Genomic DNA, 22963 nt, shown 5'->3' on the forward strand with positions numbered 1-22963 from the left:
CAAGCCAATACAAACATTGAGTACATCAGGTGCGTTCATTACAAATATGTCGCAAGTTAGAGCCACAAAGCTGCAGCCAGATCTGGTATCCACTCTAGCTCTACTGCCCAAAGATTCCTACCAGGTCACTTTAAAAAACACAAGACATGAACACAGCTTGGACTTCACTTTTAACACAGCTGAGAAGATTAAACACTGACAGTCGTATCAGCTATCCAATGGCATGGTCTAGCTCAGACTCAAAACCACATTTCCTATCCCTTACGTTGTAAAGGTGCTACCATCCAATATAAATATTGCAGTTACAGCCAAGAGTTCCCGTCTGGAACAAACCCTCTGGTGAAATGCAGCACATTACATACAGATCCAAGCTACTTAACATGTCCCACGATAAGACCTTATTTTAGTTGTGTAAAGGCAATTCACATCAACCCTAAACGTTTGCCCCTAAAATACAGGGAGATCTCAGTCGAGATTTTTCTGAGTTTCTGACTTCATGTAACTGCAAACAGGTTCTGTCAGGTGCCTGGATGGATGAACAGTGGTGAGAAATTACAGGGAAGAGAAAAGGAGAATTGGAGATAAAACTAGGATTTCACTGTTAGGTTCATATCTTCAATATCAACTCCTTGCATTAGATGCAGATCAGCTATCAAAAACCAGAGTCAAAAATAATTGAGCAATGCATCTTCCATTTCAACTAATCCCAAAACTGCTTAAATATTTTACGCTGCTTTAAGAGAAAAGCCTCAGCCTTCAAGTCTTATCTTGCCTTTCTTCATCTATTAAATGATAGGATCATGCCCCTACCAAACACCAAACAATCTTTTCCTGAATATTTTTAAAATGCATTGTATCAGTCCAACAGAAGTTACCATGAAGTACTATTTTACCAATTCTCAAGTCATTTGCAGACACAAACTTGTCATATCTTAACACCACATCTACAACTGAAGATTCCTCTATTTGAGCTTTTTATTCTCAGTGTTTCTTCAAGCATAGAATAAGCTCATGTTTTCTTCTGATTGTCTTTGGAAATGACAGTGTGGCTTTCTGCAAGCAAGTCAGCCAGTTTTGCCTAACACAAATCAATTACTGCATTTAAAATAAATATATCAGAATTTGGCTTTACAATGTAATGTTTCAGGAGAATTTCTTACAGTTCCAATTTTTTCACTTTCATAAAATATTTCCTTTGCAACAGATATCATACCACAAAGACAAGACAGGCATCTGAATATGCAGCAACTCGACATGCAGCTTTGAATTTTCTAGAAAAAAATAGCCTAAAAGTAATTCTAAATATATTATTACCAAGATAAGTTAAACAAAAAAATTGCATATATTTTACAAGAAACCTGAGCTAGCAACTTTGCCCTAAAATGAGCAGGAATCATTTCAGTGTGACTTATATTCCCAATTTTAGTTAAAAAAAAAAAAAGAAAAAAGAAAAAAAAAAAAAGCTAAAATTACTCTATTCATAATTACATGTTTATATTCATAAGGGACAAACAAAATATTTTGTTAGACTACAGTTAGTGCACTCCTTTTGTTTTTACTGCAAAATAAACACTTTCAAACTAACCACTTAAGCAAAATCTAGAGTAGCAGAAAATGATAAATCTGCTTACAGTGTTAAGTCAACATCAAAGTAGCATCTCAAAGAAACCTAGATGAGATCCAAGTAGTCAAATTTGATGTGACATTCCACACGATTTCCCTGTAAGTAACCACTCCCAAGTGTTTAGTCAAACAGATAAGTGACCAGGTTTTTGTTTATTTAAATAAAAACAGTCTATACAGGAGTGCTGGTACTTGAACACAGTATTAAGGAAGTAACTTTTTGTGCATGCTAGCTTCATAGACATTTTATAACATGGCTGAGGCAAGCTACAAAGTAATGGCAACAGAACTCAAAAGAACCACACACACACACACAAAAAAAAAAAATAAAATAAGGATTTACCTAACATCAGTAGCAAATATCAAAGGCCAATCATAAAGAGCCTAGGTAATCCTCACATCCCCTTCAAGGGTTTGCATTATGGAAAAGCGCCAGCATAAAAGCATTCATAACCAGGTTTATAAAAAAATCTGATCAGATATTTAGAATCAGCTAGGTTATGAACATGGTTTAGAGGGGTTATTTCCTTCAGCTCGTCTCCCCAAACAAGTTTTTGGGGCTTTCTTCCCCATTACTACTATTTTTAAAACACCTTCCCATACAACCTTTCTCAAACAACTGAAAAAAAAAACAGATAATTTAAGACTATCTTTGACAGTCTCAGGCTTTTTTATTTTATTTTAAATAATCACATTAAAAAACATATTCTGAGTTGGGAGAAACAGGATTGGCAAACTCTTCCTGTAAAGCTGCTCTTTGCATCAGCAGTAGCTTTAGGCAACATGAGAGCAAAAATGTTTCTCACCAAAGCAAAAATGGAGAAAAAAGCCAGAAGTTGTCTAGTTTCTTTTCAAGTGCACTTCTGTTCTATAAGCCAACAGTATCATAGGTTTCTGTACTGCTGAGCTGAGCCCTAATTAAACGTAACAAAAAAAAATTAGTTGCATGTTTTGAATCTCCTTTTGGCAAGTACAACAGTGCAATGTTAATGTAAGAAGTAAATTTAATAAAGAGAAATATTTCATCCAAGGCAGAATAATTAAAAGTCATACTGTGCTGTCAGCTAAAGTGCTAGATCCTCCAAGCTTTCTTTAATCTGTAAGCTATTTCATGACAAATACTCAGTTTTGTGTAAAGATACTGAAAAAGTACTGCAGCATAAATCAGACCAAACTTTTTCTTAAAACAAACTTGATATTTATTTAGATCAGTTGCACAAACAGTTTAAAATGTATACCAGACATTTTACAAATAAATAATAAGACAAGGTGCTGTCCTGAACAGCTCACAATTTAGGTTAAAAAAAAAGATGTCTTAGAAATTAAATATACATAGCTACATTCAGGCCTAAGGAGCTCACAGTCACGTTGTGGGAGAAGAAAAGGAAAAGATGAGTGGACTGACCATTAAAATACTGCTTGATTTCTGGCAGTCACTACCCACCTCTGTCCTCAGGGCACGTGAGGTAATACAATTTGCTCGGTTAAGCAACAGAGGAAGATTTTAATACAAGAGCCTTTCCAGGATCCCATGAAAAGAACAGAATATAGGAAGGATGCACTTCATTGCTCTTTCTGGTACAAGCAAAGAAATAGCTAGCAAAGGGCAAAATAACAGACTTGTAGGTTTGGGAACACACAGTCCTGAGTTACCTCCGTAAAATCCTACTTTTTCTGGATTAGATGGTATTCAGAATGGGTACCAACCTCCCAAGGTTCAAAATTGGCAAACCTTTTGGGTGTGCTTTAAACTACGAAGGAAAGAGGGAGATGGGAAGCTGTTATGTAATTCAAATGATCCATCATGTGGTTCCGACATACAAAGTAAGGCAGGAGATGGAGTTCTGAAACAAAAGATGAAGAACAAGAAGAGTATTAACAAAAAGTGTCTATACACAAAAGCAAGAAGAATGGAAAACAAGCAAGAATTAGATGTCAATAAAATATAATGTAAGGCCATGGGCAAAAAAAAGTCCAAATCCTCTTTGCCCCAGTTTCAAGTAGGGCACAAAAGCATATCATGCATCTTCTCCCACCAAAGCTAGGGTGTATTTGTGTAGATGAACACATTTGAGGGACTGTTTGCTAACAGCTGGAACACTGGCAACCCACCCAAAATCTGAAGGATTTGTGACTCAATCTTCTCTAGTAAATGGCCTATTAAAGCCACATGTCTTACACCAAGATGGTTTTTCATCTTCCAGAAAAATTGACCTTGCCAGTTTGAGAAGGGGGATGTTAAATACCAAAATACATAACCCTACAAATCTACATCTGTAAAATACAAAGAATTACTGGGGGAAAAGCATAGAAAACATTTCAAACAACCTACTTACTGGTTTTGTGACAGTGATACTGTACCCTAAAATCGTTGAGACACAACATTATTGTGAAGCAGATTAAAAAGCATTACTTCCATTGCTTTCCAGGATCAAGCTGAATAATTCACTCAAGATTACACAGAAACCAGGAATTGGGAAGCCAGGAAATTGTCCAATTCCTGATCTCATATTCAGTCTGCTTTGTCCTTGACAAGTTCCTCAGGTAAATGACTCAGTTTCTGTACATCAGAATCTATTAAGTGATATTTGTTCATCAAATTACATCGTACACCATTATGAAGTGTATTTCTGCTTTACATTCTTAATACATGAACACTGCTGAAAAACAAGTTAACAAATACAAAATCAATCATGAAGTCTAGGTCTCCTTGTCCTCCTTGGACTACATTAGACTGAGAAACACATACAGTTAAGATGCCTTCTCACAGATCCTAGTCTTCATTCACCTAGGATGCCAGAAGGATGCTGCCAAGTAGGTCATGAACAGTTTTTACATGCTCTTTACCACGTTTCAGTAAACCAAAAAATATTTCAAATTTACCTTCAGAGTTAAAAATCCTTCAACAAGAATAAGATTTATATCTCTCAGCAACTGCTTGCAGCTGGATACAGACCCAAACAAATACTTTTCCAAAGAGCTTTCTTTACTCGTTTCTAGTTGCCATATTTTCTACTCAATATATCTTAATTACTCATTCTGCTAAAGAATTAGACTGGTTCTCAATGAAGTATACTTTCTATCCCATAACAAAACAATCTGATTTCCATTTCAAATTGGAATATGGACATTGACATAATCTGTAAACTTTGGTCAATTACTCTAGCCATAAATTGCTATATATGTAGAAACAAGATTAATCACATATATCCCAAACTCCTAAGTAGCACTCAATGTCTGTAGCAGAAACAAGAAACACTGCTCATGCTTGCCAGTGGCAGAGGTTTATAATCAAAACCTCTCAAGGTTCCTGGATCTCTGAACACACAATATAGTATTGTTCTCTAATTTGGCTGTGTTGGAAGGGAATTGCAGATACTCCTTGCAAGATTTTAAACAAAAAGTGAATTTTTGCCCAAAGGCAGCTTTCTAAATAACCATCACAAAAACAAAGTGTCCCACAAACTTTATGAACTCAAGTTTAGATATCAAAAATAAAGGAAATCCAATTAAAGAATATCTGATAAAGCTACTTAAAGAATAAATAATGAGGAGGCAAAAGATATCAGCTACAACGATATTGTAACGTACACATTTTTTTCATTTTTTCCAAGCAACACTAATTTCTCTGAACCTCAAGTTACAGTGTATGCAAAAGAAGTAAAGATATCCAAAAGTGAACTGTGACAGTTGGTTGTTTGCACAGCTACTATTACTGCAAAGAAAGTAGGAAAAAAACTAAGAAAAAATCCAATCTTACTTTTTATTTTAGTATAAAGAAGACTTTAAGTATAGCAACTTACAGAGAGCATCCATAGTAGCTATGCTTAAATGGAGAATAAACGTACAGTGTATTACTATAAAACCATTCAGATTTCAAGAGTCAGTTTGTAGGGAGTTCTATAAAGCAACAGATAAAGTAGCAAAAGTCACTGTGCAGATAGAATACAGGAAGAAACCAAAGCCAGCTAGATGTTACAAACACAAGAAACGAGGCTACAGAGCTGAAAAGAAGGCTACAAAGATCTCACGTATTAAAGATAAAAGCCTATAGAAAACACGGGGGGGGGGGGGGGGGGGGAGAAAAAAGGAAAAAAAGATCTTTCGCTGAAGAGGGAAAAAAAAAGGAAAACAACAGGCAGGCATACGACTGTGCATGGCCAATAACAGAACCAAGAACTGCAATTATCATTAAACTAAAAAAAAAAAGAAGATTAAACTGCTTTTGGCTTTGCCTTCTCTAAGAATCATTAAATACAGCCAATATCACATTCTTTAATTTTCTTAAGTCACATCTTGTCTTTTAGAAATGTTTTCATATTGCAGATATTAGGATGAATATAAGAACAGTTTCTCATAATACTGTTCTCTTCATATTCAATGATTTTGGCAAAATTCTGGCCTCATTAATTGTAATAGGAGCTTTCTACTGACTTCAGTGAGGTCAGGGTTTCATTCTTCATCTTCCCAAATTCTTACCTGCGTCTTTCACTTTCTTCTTGGTGGGGATTACTGTTTCAGACTTGAATTTCAAAACCTTTTAAGTCCTTGACACAATCAATCATGAGGAGCTTAAAAGGGATGCAAGATACTGCAAGCCTTACTTTTTGTGACCTTACTGCTTGGCGTAGGTACAGATACTAAGAATTTGTCACCTGATAAGCCAAGAACAACACATCAGTTAATGTACGTGTTAATACTGTAACTAGAGTTGACAATATCTAGAAAAGTTACTAGATGTTTGGGAATAGGCTGCCATTAGAAAACAGTACACATTTATAAATTTATTCTGTCCCCACCACCTACAAGCATTCCAGAAAGATAAAAATGTACATTTGAGATTACTTGAAAAAAAAAACAACTCTTGCCATGCAATCAGCTTCAAAACATGATGACACAAGATGATGCAGAGATTAAGTTCTGTGTCAAAGACAGACAGACCAAACTATGCAAAAATATCTTTTCATTTTTGGACTATGAAATATGCAGCATTATAACAAGAAAAACCTTTGTGAAACTAAATATTTCAAAAGACAGGAAAACGATCAAGTTATATTGCAGCACATTGAAAAGTCTTTAACTCTTAGACACGAAAATGAGCACCACATACAAAGGTTCCTGTTCTACAGATATGTTATTCCCCTGTAAAATGAATTCCAGAAAATATAAGCAAAGGCGTACAGTCCAATCCCATCCTTTGTGAAAAAGATTCTATTACAAGTAGTAATCATTATTGAACCTTTCCGCTCAGATGTAATTTCTTACATGTTACAACAAGTTTCACATGCATTGTGAATTTCAGCCAAGGTTGATGAAGTTCAATAACTTGGCTAACCAACCATGTGTACTACTCATTACGGAAGTAATAAATAGATTCATCAAAATGTTCATATTGCTTTTTCATGTCCATCTGACACCATTTTCAGCTTATTCAGTAAGAAAAATAAATTACGTAAGTCCAAGAGGACCTTTTAATATTTACAGTATGTAACGAGTAGACAGTAGCAGCCTTATGTAAAACAGAGCAATGCTAGTATTCCACAATATTAAGCCAGAGTAAAAACAGAGAGGTAGTACTCAAGAGAGACTCGATCACTATGACCTACCATAACTTTCAGAACACACACCGTAAATTAAAGTCACAAAACAAGAACCCTCTTCTGTTGAGATTACTCAAAGCCTAAAAAAATAGCTTTCAGTAGTTTAATTATTCAAAATACATCAGGACTAACCCCTGACTGACAGCTACTAACAACCATGAGGACTTAGAATGAGTTAGAATGTCCACAGGCACTTTCCCCTCCATAAACTGTGCTTTTCTATACCAATTACCCACATAATGTACTCTGGTTTAAAAATAACAATAATAATAATACACTGCCTACAGGATTCAGCCTCTCCTGGAGAAGATCTGTACTCCCATTCCCCCAAAAGCTTTTGTACAGCAAAATTCACACCTACTAAGTAAGTTTTGAACTTCCATGAAGAAAATACTTTAAAAAAAATAGTAAATTAAGCTTGGATTTTTAAGACATGTTTAAAAGAAGAAGAAAAAAAAATTCTCTACAGACATCTATAGTTTAGATAAAAGGTATTTATGTGGTTTAAGATAATCCATGCTTAGCTTGGTCCACACATGTGGATCACAGTACTTTAAAAGTAAGCCTCTGATTATTCTGAATTATTTTTCCCTGAATTCTTCAGTAAGCAAGCAGTTTTTCCTCATGAGAATGAGTAATCTGTAGATGCTACAGTAAGAACATGAAATCAAAAAGAACATATATATATATATTTGATACTGAACTGTATTAGGCTAAAGGATGACTTTTTCCTCGCCCTCCCCCCACCCCCTTGCCACATTTTAAAAGGGCTTAAAACCAAACTTTCAGTGATACTGGCAAAGGATGGTATGAATACAGTCCTAAAAAACACAACTGTGCTAGCAGAAGGTCCTGCTGTAAAAGTTACATCTGCAAAACTATGTTTTTTTCATGAGAAAAATCGGTTACCCAATAGAGGTTTTTCTATTCTGCCAGTGCAAAGCACACATGCAACTGGCTGTACCCTGGCCAACAGTGCTTCTCTGTTAACATACTGTGCTGCTTGTGAAGCACGTGATATATGCAGCATAAGATTCACACACACACACACACACAAAAAAAGAACTACAATATACATCAAAGAACAACTCTATCATGCTTTCAAAAGCGCCAAACTATTTCATGAAAATAATCTCAGGGATAGCTAGGACTTGCCCAAGAAAAATAATCCAAGTTGATATATATTGGTCTGTCTGCCTCACAATAAGCTTTGAAACCAAACATTCATAAATAATACCCACTCCAGTTCGCCACATGTGAAACACTTCCAGCATGAAAACATACAACCATGCAAGGCTGTAATAGTTCATTCACCACAACAAGTCATGCCGGATAAGTGAGAACACAAGATACATCGCAGCAAAGCTCCAGTGCTTCTCTTCTCTCTGTACATCATGCTACAATAGAAATACATACACAAAGTCTTAATAAAAACAGGCAGAGGTTTCAACTTCTACAATCTACAGGAATTAATAAATTTGTCTTTGATTCAGACTCTCTTCATTAAATGGGGGGAAAGTTAGGAAAAGACCATTCATAGTACTGTCACAAGTCTGTTCCCCCATTCTGTACCCCGTTTTTCTGCTCCCAAGAGAAATAGGAATGCAAATAATAGTCAATTACTGGGGAAAAAAAAATTATATATATATATATATATATATATATTGTTTATTCTACATCATGAAACATATCAAAAAGAGGTTTACGCCTAAAGAGATCTTTGAGCATAGTAAATAGAACTGAGAAAGATAACAATGCAGACCAACACCAGACAGATGTATTTTCTCTTAAAGATGACTTTGTCCATAACAAACTATCCACCAAATACGTGCTGATTTTTTTTTTTCCCTGACTGGTAAAATTCAGGTACTACATCATAAGACAAATTCTAAAATGACACATGAAATCAATGTGTCACTGTCTAGCTGTTTCTCTGTAGAAGTTCTGCCAGTTGTATCATTTTAAAAACCATCTCATCTGAAAACAGAGGAGAGAAATTATAAAATAAACTGTGTGCTTTCAGAGAAGAACAAACATTTTTCAAGGAAAATTTGTGATCTAGTTCAAAAACCAGAGCTGAATAATTCCTCCCTGACAGATTCAGACAAAACATCTGCAAGCTTAGACCACCAAACTCCAAGCAATACAGTTAAAGACAATGAACACACTTAACACAGTCAGACTAATACTATTAAAATGAGAGTCCTCACTGGTATTCGTAAGGGTCTGTTTTATTCCTCCCCTATGATCTGAATTTGACTCATTTGAGACCATTCACTGGTTTAATTAGGATTCAGCAAATGCTACCTTCTTTGAAAAGACTGATAAAGCAAGCCTCAGTAAAATGCTACATTGTCCACAAGTAATCTCTGCATGTTGTGCAACTAGAACAATTCCCCATATTCACAGAAATCTCTTCACTGTAGGTACTGGGCAATTTTTTACATCTTAAGAAATTTGTGTGTTCTTTTGCATAAGTACTTCTCATCTCTCTCCATTCTTGATAGATTTGGAGCATTTTGGCAAAAGCTAGCTCAGCATGCATTGGAGACTTAAAACGATCTTAACAAGAAGTTTAAGCTACTACACAAAAGGGGAGCAAAATTAAAGAGACATTACTTAATTGGCATAAGAAATGCAACAAAGACTGACCACACCTAAAACACCCTATACAAGGGAAGATTTCTGAATTAGGTGCAGGTGATGCATTGAAAGGCATGTGATAAAATTATATAGCTATGCAATTTGCATTTATCACACTATTCACCACCGTGGTTGAATAAAATCTAATAATTTACATGTTACCACAATGATTAATACTAAGTTAATTATCAATTTTCCTATTGTAAAAACATTACCTTCTACAGTTTCAGTGTTTGGCTATGCTTGTGTGCATATACAAACTCCCACTGCAATCAGCTATGACACTTGATACTTGGAATACAGCTCAATAAATAAATCTACAATGCATTTCAATTCTGTTCTGATATTTGAGCTCAAAAAGAGAGTTTTACGTGTAATTCTCTTAACACAGTAACACATACCCTATCTTCAAGTATCGCTTACATTTGTTTAAGGGGATGCAAGGGATGCAGCCTCAATCGGTTTTAAAGGACAATGAAAGAACGTAGCTGCTAACTGTATTTTAGACCTTAACAAAAAGGAGAGGTTGCTTTGCATTTCCTTTCTTTGTAAAAATACACTTTATTACAACATGGCATCTTCTGCTAAAAATTTACTAATAATTTTAGCTGTAATTTAAATGTCTAGGGTTGGAAAAACTAAATGGTATGCTACAAGCTAACTTGCACATATTTTTAATTATTAACTCTGTTAACCTACCTTTCCACATGAAATATAATACACTAGTCACCAATAGAAAAAAGCTATGGGAGATGAATAGAACAGGAAAATGTTTGTTTATCATTTATAAATTAGAGGGCTGGTTAGCTGAAACAGTTTGATAAGTCATAAAGCAGATGTTTAATTTTGATAAATTATAAGCACATCTCCCAACCTTTGGCATCAGTAAAAAAATTAATAATAATAATAATAAAAAAAATTAAGCTAACTTCTCACACCAGAAGTATATGGAGACTGAAAACTCACTGGAGCAGAGACTCACCTTTTAAGTACTGATTAATAGTACCCATTACACAACTTTTCTCCTGGCTAAGGGAGAGCATTTCACAGCAATAAAAGTGCCAGATAAGAGACAATTCCATTTAACCAAACATTAACTGACAATTATTTTGAAGAAATAATCTAACAGATTTCAATTATTATAAAATTACAGGGTCTCTAGTAAAGCATGATCAAGAAAAACAATGTAGTAAATAACATAAGTGAAGCTTCTGGATTTTCTTCAGCATTTTAAAAATTCAAGCTGCTCAAAGCCAAAAATATTTTTCGTTTTCTTCAGACAATCTGTGCTTGACCTGGGCATTACTTAGAAAAAAAATGATTAACAAATTTCTTTTGACCTTCACTTAACAAAAGAACAAAATTAGACTTGAAGTTTGCTTGTAGTAACACAGTTCTGTGACAGAAGTCTTGGAAAAGTATTAAAAAGAGTAACTTGTGGAATGTGTCCAACTGCACAGAACATACATATTTTGCCCTTTCATAATATACCACAATATTACTTACATTTTGCCACTGTTGCCACATTTTGCCGTACTCTAACAGTCACAAGACCTTAAATGCAACTGCACCCGGTACAGAAAATAAAACAATTTCAGGGTCACGTTGCTATATGAATCTTAAAAACAAACAGCAATATAGAAGACACAGAAAAATACATTAGTTACACTACTGTCTGAGATTAAAATCAAATATTCTTTAAAAAATTTAGTTAGCAACATTGCTTACACATAGTTGAAAATACCAAATCTTTCTACAAAATAAGATCTACAGGAGTAGCTGACATGCTGTTTAAAATTTTGAATTCTAGCCCCATAGTTAAGAATATATAAACAACGAAATTTCAGGAGCATTTACTAAAATGAAGAAAAAGCACCAGTTCGCTTTTGTTTAACATTTTCAAAGAGCAACAGAGCCCTCTAGTGGAAAACGTAGAAAGTACGGTTTCACTCACAAGAAACGGGCTAGAGAAGTATTCTCTATAACCTGATGCTGAGACCTTTAAAACAAAACAAAAACACACATTAAAAGCACATGCTGTCTTTAATTGTTCACACTGAAGTATGTCTTACTGACTTTAAGAGAACAAACTGCTAGCTTACAGTACTCAAGTTTAAAGGTACATGCAACAAGAAACTTTTAAATCCAGAAGGACTGTAACACTGGACTATTTGGTGAAAGTCTTATTTTGTTTTACTACACCAGGTTTCTTGTGAATAATGTTATCTTAATTTTCAATGTGATACTCAGGCTAAATTTGATTTAGCTTAAAGAGAAAGATGGAAGAACATTTATACTGCGCTGTCAGAAGAAAAAAATTTAAAAAAAAAAAAAAAAAACTTTTCACTAATAACTCTCAATCTCCTTGTATTGTTAGAAAAAAAAAAAAATTAATTAACATTTCCCAAGTTGCTAATGAAAACTAATGAATCGGTAATTATTTATTATTCTAATTTTTTTTTAGTATACTGCTTTTCTACCACTTTTTTCAGCAATTTGAAGAACTAGGTTAAGAAAGTGGGTATGTGATCTAAGATTCTTACAGACTATATACCTATTCAGTAATGAAAGGAAGTTGCCAGCACATCAGAAGCTGAAAATTAAAAACGACTTAAGTGGGAAGAAAATAACAGATGAAGAAGTATAGAAAGCACCACTTTGTTTCTGTATACAGAACACTGTATACAGTTACTCTAGAACAGCCTGCCTGAATAATTTTGTATTAGCATGAAGTAACAGAACTTTGTAAAGAACTACAAACATTTTCTGATGTGACCTGAAGAAGCACAGACCAGAGGGAGTCCCCCAGTTTTCCAGGCACACTAGGAAATGTAAATGCAATGTCTTTGGAGTATGGGGCAATTTTTCAACTCCTCAGAGGGGAAAAAAGTCTTGGCAAGCTACATTAGATTCCTAGTATCAGACTGACAAAATCAATTACAATATCATTCTATAGTTTGCTGATCTATTTTTAAAGTTTCCTATCTTAAAGCAGTGTATATGGATGAAAGAAAAAAATAATTTGTTTATCCATCTTGCATCAGATCCTCAGCATTTTCCAAATGATCTTGAGCATCCAGCAGCGCAATAATTCAAAATGCATTTTTCTCCATTTTCTACCCCCTTACACCTTGATCTTTGTTCTACCCATTTTGAAATTTAAGATTTCTTAACAGTTACAGCTCCCATAAAGTTATTTTCAAATATATCAATTAAACTAATTTTGACAATAATAAAAATGATGAGGGTTTTTGGATATTAAGTACAAATGTACAGGTGAGGTATTTTCTTTCAGTCACTTTCTACATCATAGACAGTAATATTTCCTTGGAAATATTCATGCTTCCCTCCTTCCCTCTTAAAAAAAAAAAAAAAAAGAAAAGCATGCTAGTGTTGTAAAAACACAGTAATTGCCTATTCCTTCAAATACTGGGGGAAATAATAAGTCCAAAATAAACAAAGAGTTTAAACAGAATATCTACAACACAAAAGGGAGCACAGAACTGAAATCCTCAGCTAACTGGGAGTAAGCTCTAAAATCAGTTAAGGCTCTGTTCAAGCTAGCAATTAGTATTTCCTTAAAAAACAGTGCAGACACACTAAAGCTCGCAGGAACTGCTGCATCAGAATCCATTACACAATACAGACATGTTCAAAGTGGTTTGCTAAGAGTCCCATAGTTACATAAGAAACTTAAACCCCAGAACTGCTTTCTTCTTAATCCTTGCCCCATAGCAAATGGTAAATAATGTCTAATAGAAAGCCCAAAACTACAGCAATATTAAATGTATCATGATATGCAAGTTATATAGGCCATAATATCATCTTAATCACTTGCATTCCCTATGTCAGCTTCATAGTTTTGGATTCCTTATGTCCTAGCCTCATACAGAAGTACATGCTCAAGGGTTATTTCACTAATGCTTCGGCTGTCCTTGGTACGTCACTTTCAAGGGATACAAAACAATAAAACAAAGAAATGTGTATAGTTTATAGTAAGTATGTGTAATACAGGTCAACTGCATGTGCGTGTAAATACACCAACAGAGCTGAACCATAGTAAACATATTTCTGTGTAAATGTGCTTACACACATTAACATTAATTAGAAAAAAGAACAGGACAAAACCATAGCATGCATACTACCCAGGCAGCTAATGAGTTTACTCAAAAGATACCAATAAACAGCAATTCTTTATTATTTCAGATGCTCTTCACATGTTACTACTTGTTCTTATAGTCAATAGCCACAGGCAAAAAAGATGCAAGAATATACTTGTTTACTTGTGATCACTCCAGGTTATGAACTAAGGGAGAAAGAGTGGAAAAAAGATCTTGACAAAAGCATCATACACCTTGGATTAATCTTTTGACATATATGAAACACTTCCAGCTCACTCAGCAAGTCTGAGCAGTAGCGCTTCTCGTGCTGAAGCCCAGGTAATTCTTAAGTGTTCTGAGACTGCATAGTTGCATACAAAGCAAATTCTGCTGCTGAACACAATCTAAAGACATGCTGTACTAAAAATGTGGAATGTAAAACTTACTGAAAAACACAAATTTCTCACTAAGCACAGCACTTGCTGCACTAACTGCAGTGCCAAGGTATAGTATCATATCTTACAATGACTGCAGGATGTATGCTGGTTGGTAATGCATAAATTGTAAGCTACAGTAAAGCTTTACGTTCTTCATCTGCTTCTTGTGGGATAACACTCTGCTATTCCAGTGTCCTCCCAAATGCACTGAGTCAAGATCACGCTCTAAAAAGATATCAAATGTTTGCATAAGAGTTTTCAATATTCATGTAGTACCACCACGAAGAAAAATGCAAACCACAAGAGAGGAACAAAAAGATGACCAGTTATCTAGGATTTAGGTGGATCCCATCATTTACCACTGAGATGCAGGATGTGACACTAACCCACAATAGCATTTTAAGATTTGTGGCTCCTCCACAAATTTAAGCCATGAACATAACATATCCTGTGCAGGTAGCTGAGTAAAACTTCAAACAGCCTAGCAAATTAAGTTGGAGAAGAAATCTTGTCTTCTCAGAAGAAAGAGAAAGGCCCCAAGCACCACAACTTTATTTTAAATATTAAACAAAAGCAGCTAATAAAAATCTCTCAAATACTCACCAGCTATAGAAATAATATTATATAACCAATACCTAGGCTAAATGAACCTCTAATAGTATTTATAAACCAGCTTGAACAAGCTAGAAAATGGAACTAAGAGGGATTTTGGAAGGACAAACATCATTTTTTACCCCAACAGAGCACCCACTATGGCATTCCAATACAAGTTCATGATTGAATTGAAAATACCTTCAGATGTAAGCAGCCTCCTTAGAAAAATCTTTACCTGAGCTTACTTGTTGCCATTACAAAGTTTTTCTGAATATTTTATCTTAACTCCCTTGCAGCAATACAAACTTTATACTCCTTGTTCTCGCCACTGAGACTACAGAAACTATTTAATTCCCCTTAACAGCCACCCTTACTAATAAGATGTGAAATGCTTCCATCAGTACTTTCTAGACCAGAATCAGTTGTCATTCCTGTGGCTCTTCTCTAAGCTTTAGACTCCCTACACTTTTAAAAAAAAAAAAAAAACAGTATACAAACCTGGACAAAATTTGCTGTGTTAGAGGGTTTATATGAATATAATGCAAAGTAAGTTCAAATCCCACATAGTATACTATGTATATCATAGTATACATAGTATATGCACTATGTCCTTGTATATATAGTGTATAGATACAAGGATACAACTGATTACTTCAAAGTAGCCCGTAAGATAAAGCTTCTTATATTTTACTGTATGTATAATGTCAACCTACCTATTCCTGAGTTTGCTCCTGTGATTATAACCACTTTTTCACTCAAATCACGTCCCTGAAGTATTTCCATTGCAGTACTGTTTCCATCATACTTTTGTCTAGTAGGTGGCTTTACCGGATTATCTTCAACGGTAAAGGCCAATCTTGGGTCAAGATAGGTAGTTCTTTTGTTTATGTGGCTGTAAAAGAACACACAAAATAAACTGCTTTGACCCTTCTGTACTATGGATTTGGATTTTAAATGTATTTCAACAATTTCAACTTATTATTTAATGGCCCAAAATAGTTTTTCCCAGTTTTGTTAAAAAAAATAATTAGGATAAATTTAATCAACCATTTTCCTGATCGTGACAGTGTCTGTTAAGAACGGTATACAGATACATTGCAATCCCATTCTGGATTTGATGCGAACCACTAATATATAAAGGAACATTTTGTTATGGGGAAAAATACATTATATTAGGGAAGATATCTTCTCTAAAGAGCTTTAAGAAAGGGGCCTGTACCACCAAGCAATATACCAACAAGAAATGTAGCTAAGTACTATTTTTTTTTCCTCCCTCAAATAACTGAAAAGTTCAAATCAGCTATGTAAATTGCATGATCTGGTCAGGTTCACCTCTCTATTACAAAGTTTTAGTTTTCATCAAACAAAGAGGCTACACTATATATATATATCTCTCTCTCTATATATATATAGAGAGAGATATATAGTGTATATCCTTACTATATATATATATAGTAATATATATGCTATATATATTATAGTAATTATATATACTATATATATATATATATATAGTAAGGATATACACTATAAGAGGCCTGTGAATATTCTTCATTCTGTCAAAAGTCAGTTTAAGATAAATATTCCAGAAAGAAGACGTTCCAAGAAATCTCCTTCTGCTTCCATGAACTTCTCTCAGTCTTATAAAATTCTCAACTAGTTCGATTCTCTTCCTCTTTTTTTCCCATGCTTTACATTACAAGTGAGTCAGAGGCAGAGCAATTTTGTTTTCATCTTTTATCTTTAAAGCAATATTGCAATGTTATCAGCCATGAAGTTCTGGTTATGTTTTTTAAGTTATGTAGAATTTATTCATAAAGTTATGTAAACAAAACAAACTACATAAACATTGCCTGAAGATCAACTGACAATTTGAGTTGCAAGTCACTTCAATCTGCAACCCAAGCTAGTATTTCTATGTACATGAAAGAATTCAGCAAACCACAAATGGGTGTTTAGGCATAGCTAAATCTGTAATATTTACATACTGATTCTGAAGTTTTATTTACAAATGTCTTACTCTTACATACTTACTCTACAAAATAAACCTGTCCACTTTCATCAGTCTCTTGCTCCCATCCATATGGCAGACCTAGGAAAAACATAGGACATTACATTTTTATAGGCATTAGAGTACAATGAGATTTGAAGTTTATATGATTTCTCAAACAGATGCTGGTAAAGTTTGCATTAATTCTGTACGTAATGCAGCCACCTGCCGCACTTGAATATTGGAACTTGAAACAAGGACTGCTTCATTAACCACACACATATGATGCTCTCTAACACAAGTACAGCCTACGGGAGATCTGGTACAACTCTCATGGCCAGCACTTTAAGTATAATCTGGAAATTCAGTATACAGATTACTTCATGTTATAGCACAAACCTGCAAAATGTTACCATGCTTCCTAGTGTGTACATATACAAATGCACACATTTTTTATTATCCATCCCTGATTAAGTAAATCACCAAAATACTCAACTAATGTAGGAAAATTGTATATAGCACATACCAAAAATTGGAGGGTTAGAATCCTGAAATGGGTATAGGATATATTAAATCAAATTTGGAAGGACAGATAAAAGAACAAAACTGATAGATCTTTAGAAAGTAAGTCCTTCTGAAAAATACTGTACAGAAGTACTGAATGGACAGTATCCGCAGGATTTCTAATCCTGGCTGAAAGTATTCAATTATAATTCAATAAGCCTAAAATCTGTTGAGAACATTTGAGTTATAGTCACATTACCAAGAGAAATATGGCTTGTCAACAGAATAGTCTTTCCTCAGGGACTTTAATTCTTCTCCAGAATAAAGCAAACAAAGCATAAATCAAAAAACCTCAACTGAGTAATAATAGAGTATCACCTGGCATATCCTTTTACAATGGCCACTTTCCCTTTTCATTACCCAAACTAAGCATAACAGGGACATTTATACTGTTAACTACATAGTATCGCCGCATAGTATCACCATACTCAAAGTGTTGCAGCCCTGCACCATTTACCCATCTACACAAAACACTTTAAATGGAAAAGCTTTGTCTGCATCAGTATTTTTTAACATTTAGTTAAGCTTTTCCACAAATATCCAGTCATTCAACCTATCTAAAAATCATATCAACAAAGACAAAGCCTTATTTTCTCCAAAACCACACTCCAACTCAAATTAGGTAGGGCAGCCTAAGTTTTTCAGGCTTTAATTTCCAACCTTTCAGAAGCATCCCTAAGTACACAATACAGAAACTTCTGGGAACATCTGATTTAAGGCACTGATCCAATGTCCTTAAGAAGTCATATGCTTTTGGAGGAGTCCTGCAAGAGAGGCTAACTTTTTTTCTGACACAAAAGTTCAACAGGGTCACGGAAAATGAGTAAAAGTGGAAACTAATGGGACTTCCCTCTGTGTCAGAGATATTCTTTGATAGGCAGTTACAAATATAATCTAACCATAAACGATATCTAATAGACACTGGGCCATCAGAATCCAACCTCAATATCCCAGCCTGTAATGCATCACAGTAAAAGAATCTCTTTATCCTGGAATTAGTACTTGGGCTTTATTGAGCAATACAAGAAAGCCATATATCTGCAAAGCAATCAGTCTACACAGACACAATCACAGAAGTTAAACTCCATTGAAATCAGATGTATTTTTCAAGCTCAGCTTGCCTAGGTGATTAGTATCAACTAGAAGATCAATATGAAACCTAGTTCCTGCATAAACTCCAACTAATGTGTGTGATGTAATTCACTTCATTACAAAAGCTTAACACAAACCTCCTGCAACACGTTTCCTCTTCCCAGACTTAGGATGTTCCCACTGTGTTTTTTCTTCCAGGTGACTGTAGGAGAAAAAAAAAAAGTTTAAGATTAAAAAATTGCCTAATAATGCTTTTTCTGGTAAAATCCAATTTTTAATAAGCAGAGCTTTTTTAATACCCATTTTTTTTTCTAAAAGAATTTATCAGAAACTAGTGGAAGTACTAGGAACTTTTTAAATAACAAAAGCACCTTTCTCAAATGTTTGTCTAATAATAAGCATTTGCAAGTTGTAATGTAAGTAAGCCTTGATTTCTAAATAAGCAATCATAGCTTCAGACAAGAAAGTTTATTCATATGCTCTGAGTAACAGACTATTTACTTAAAAAAGACAATAATGCCATCATGTCATAATTCAGAGATCTTTTGTTCAATTAAATAACTGCAAGAACCAATATAAAGTAACTATGCCGTAAGACTTTCTGCACCATACACTAACAAGCAAAGTAATGTGCACTGGAACATGACCCACAGTGCTGAAGTCATCCTGCCTATTAAAATCCTCTTTTAATTTTTTTTTTTTTTTTTTTTTACATTGAGTATCAGGGACTATTTGTAAGAGTGTCCCAAAACTGACAGCTGCCCACATCTGAAATGCAAACTAACAGTGTTATTGATGAATAAGCAATAATAGGCAATATAAGCAATGAATAGGCAATATAAGTGTTATATGAATAAGCAATAGACTACAGATCAAGTACAAACAGCAGTTTATACACAACATATGAAACTTTTCCTTCAGATAACAATCATGCTGTTCACCCCCACAGTAAGCTGTGTACAGCATATTCTACTATGGGAAGCACTGGTGGGGGTCTGAGATTCCCTAAGCGTATCTCTGTGACCTGCAGCAGCACCTGAACTTCAGGACACTTGTATACTACAGATATGATCCCAAGTTCCTCCTGTCTGATGTGCAATATATAACCAAATTATCACAGCTTATCAAACAAATGTATGCCCACTGAGCTTTGTTAACTGGCCATGCACACAGCTGACTCATCACAAAGAGCTTTAAAGGTCTTAAATCAAAGTAATCCTAGCTAGGTTTAAAGTTCATATTGTCGATGAGGCTTAAAAACACATTTCCATACTATGCTGAGTTAACACAAAGCTTATACGGAAGGCAACAGCAGTACAACACTTTTTCATTTCACCTATTTTAGACACACTGGGAAAGGTTCTCAGCTACGAAAGACACAGTGCCATTAAGCTGAATAGAGTTAGTTCATCTTCACAACAGATGACAACTGGACCTACAGAATTAACCGTGTAAAAACTACACATCACAAGAAGCAGTGTCTTATTACTTTGTAGGTTTGTCACTTTCACGGTGACTTGTTTATGAAAGAGCTTTTGCAGTCAAAAGAAACTTACAGGAACTTGACCTCAGACAAACAAACATCTAGATGCAATTTGCAGTGTTTAAACACCAGAAACTGAAAAGTGCGTTGCCCACTGTGAATCAGAACATGGAAGGAAGATGTGAACCCACCACGGGTGAGACGGCAGTGTACTTCTCCATCTTTGTACAGGAGTAAACCTTACAGCTTTAAACAGACTGCAAGATCAGCATGGATATAGAAACCACAAGAGAGAAAATACTTTTATATATTACCCACTACGCTAGCTAACCCTGCAACACATCCCCTTCTGTAACTGGTGAGGATGCAATAAGTTCCAGTGGCATTGCTGACAGTGGCAAACGCACATTTTGATCTCCTGTCAAAGCTGCAGCCCATTGAAGAGCCAAGGGAGAGCACTTGTCACGTTTCGCTTCCATTGCGCGCCTTCCTTCTGTACTCCTGCAAGAGTAGAGACTAACTAAGAAAACAATTCTTTCTAAGGCCCCGCTGCCCGTGTGGATAAGAACTGATGCCAGAAGTGCGCTGCAGCAGCCACGACTGCCTCACGGCACTCCGTGCCTTTGCCCAGGCCCGGGCTCTCCTGAGGCGGGCGGCGGCCACCAAACGGCGGCCCCAGCCCCGGCCCCGAGCTGAGGGGATGCGGGGAGCGGGGGGAGGCGTGATGTTGCTCCGCTCCCCTCCTCACGGAGCCTGCCCCCGGGCACAGGGCTCCAGGCGTGCTCGGCCTCCGCCCCGTCCCTTACTTGGCGTAGTAAACCCAGCCGTCCCTGGTGGTGCGCTCCTCCCAGCCCGGCGGCAGCTCCTCCTCGCTGTCCGTGTCCTCCAGCCCCGCGTACTTCAGTGCCGCCATTGGGCAGGGGGCAGCCCCGCAGCCCCGCACGGCTCTGCCCGCCCGCCCTCCTGGCAGCGGGCGCCCGGCGAACGCCCCATTCCGGCCGGCCCCGCCAATGGCGCGGCGCAGCGGCCCGCGAGTACCATGGGAGATGTAGTCCGGGGACGCCGGGCTGTGACTGGGGTGGCGGGAGCCCCCCTCAGCCCCGCGCCGCCATCTCCATGTCGCGACTGCGGAGGGGACCGCGGCTGAGCAGCGGCTTCACCCTCGGTCCTGAGGGTGTTTTGTGGGTCACGGCGCGTCCGTGCCCTCGGGGACCCGGGTCTGAGTTGAAATCTCCACACGAAGCTGAGGTGTTGGGGCTGTGAAGCATTTCTAGCCATCTGTTCAGAGAGGCCACAGAACTGTGCCACAACGAAGCCTCAGAAAGCAATGAAAAGTGAACCATTCCTGAAACTTTTTGCTTTTAGTGGTGCTTAGGTGAAGTTGTAAGCCACGGGGCAAGCTGCTGCCTGGCACCTGCTGCTCCTGAGCGCTTGTCCCCACACCCGGGCTGGCTGCCATGGCTGTGGGGTACCACAGAGTCTTGTCACCCCTGCTTTTGGGGTCAACGTCCTCAGTCCTCACTGTGATAATCAGGGCACCTCCGTGCTGCCCCACTTGGCAAGGAAGGCCCGGCTTGTCCATGCTTCTGAAGAACTACCTCACCTTGATTAACAGCCAGGCTAGCTCATCCGCCTTGCTGTGCAGGCCCCTCCATCGAACCAGAGTCGTTTGGGGGCACCGACGTGGCAAGCTGCAAAGGCTGCAGCACCGCAGGTTAGTGTGTTGGCAGACACTTATGGGATCTTCTGGCAGTCAAAGACAGGCCCCCTGTGTGGCTGTGACAGGTGAGGCAGTACCTCATCCACTGCCATTACCAGCTGAGGTGGAGTGCGCCCACTGACCTACCTCCGTGCTTTAGATCCCGCACTCATATGCTGACAGGTTTGCATAGATTTGTAAAACCAAACCCAGCTGTGAGCATTTGTAACGGCATCTTCCCAGTGTAGTCCTTTGGCAGGTGTTCTAAGAAAATAAAATATATACATGTATATCTGGTATTGGACAGAGACTGTAATCACATGAGGCTGCAGCAGGTGGCAGTGCAACCACACCAACGCACTGCAGCGTTTGGACGCCTTTGGGTAATATTCTGATGCACTCCTTCAGATACTGACCTGTGTGGCTCACTCCCTCCCCACTAACAGCCTGCATGTCCAGCTAGAAAAAGCAGCTTGAACATTCTTCTGTCCTGCTGCTCCCATCACTCTGCCTGTTCCTCTGAGAAATTACGCCTTCTAAATCATCTCTTGCTAGGGATAAAATGTCATGCATCATCAAGAGCCAATTTTCATGCAGGTATTACTGGGAGTATTAAAATTCTCTTAAGCAAATATATTATCATAGGTAAATATATTTGGAGGGAAACTTCAGTGACGTGATCACTTCTGGTCCAGGAAGCTGCTGAAATACTCCATAGGTGACTGATGGGAGGGATCTGCCATGCTCAAGAAAATAGTAAATATTTGAAATACAAAAATAGTATTCATCTAGAAGCAGTATGGTAGGAAAAGCTAGTTGTTCGTTTTCTTGCTGTGGCAGTCTCTTAGTATTTAGTGTAAGCATTCCATGAATCGTGCTCAGTGGGAATGTGGAAATCATTTGTCAGACAGTCATCCTATCCTAACCATCTGTATTGCATAAAGTATGCATTATGTCCTAAAGATAAACAACAGCACTGCAGTACTTCAGTTCTAAGAGTGTATAATGTACTCTAGATTAGAAAGAAAAATGGAATCTTAAAAGTAGGCGTGTATTTGTATATGTGTATATATGCATTAAATTAAGCCACTGCCTTTCATGTAAAAATATTTATGCTGCGAATGAAAAAGCAAAGGCT

At 36.8% G+C, this 22963-nt stretch overlaps 1 protein-coding gene across 11 annotated transcripts in view; it reads right to left on the reverse strand.

The window, feature by feature from the left end:
* The window catches only part of WWOX (WW domain containing oxidoreductase), a 563654-nt gene extending 542554 nt beyond the window's left edge, over positions 1-21100 (reverse strand). For all 11 annotated transcript variants that reach the window (XM_084533267.1, XM_084533274.1, XM_084533268.1 and 8 more), the window contains exons 1-4: positions 20933-21100; positions 18781-18845; positions 17032-17089; positions 15711-15889 (exon numbers count right to left, since the gene is read on the reverse strand). In XM_084533267.1, the coding sequence (XP_084389393.1) occupies positions 15711-15889; positions 17032-17089; positions 18781-18845; positions 20933-21039 (409 nt within the window). In that variant the 5' untranslated portion in view covers positions 21040-21100. The remainder of the gene's footprint in view (positions 1-15710; positions 15890-17031; positions 17090-18780; positions 18846-20932) is intronic.
* Between the last annotated feature and the right edge of the window lie 1863 nt (positions 21101-22963).

The sequence above is a fragment of the Aythya ferina genome (genome assembly GCF_964211825.1).
Source record: "Aythya ferina genome assembly, chromosome: 12".
Classification (NCBI taxonomy): Eukaryota; Metazoa; Chordata; class Aves; order Anseriformes; family Anatidae; genus Aythya; species Aythya ferina.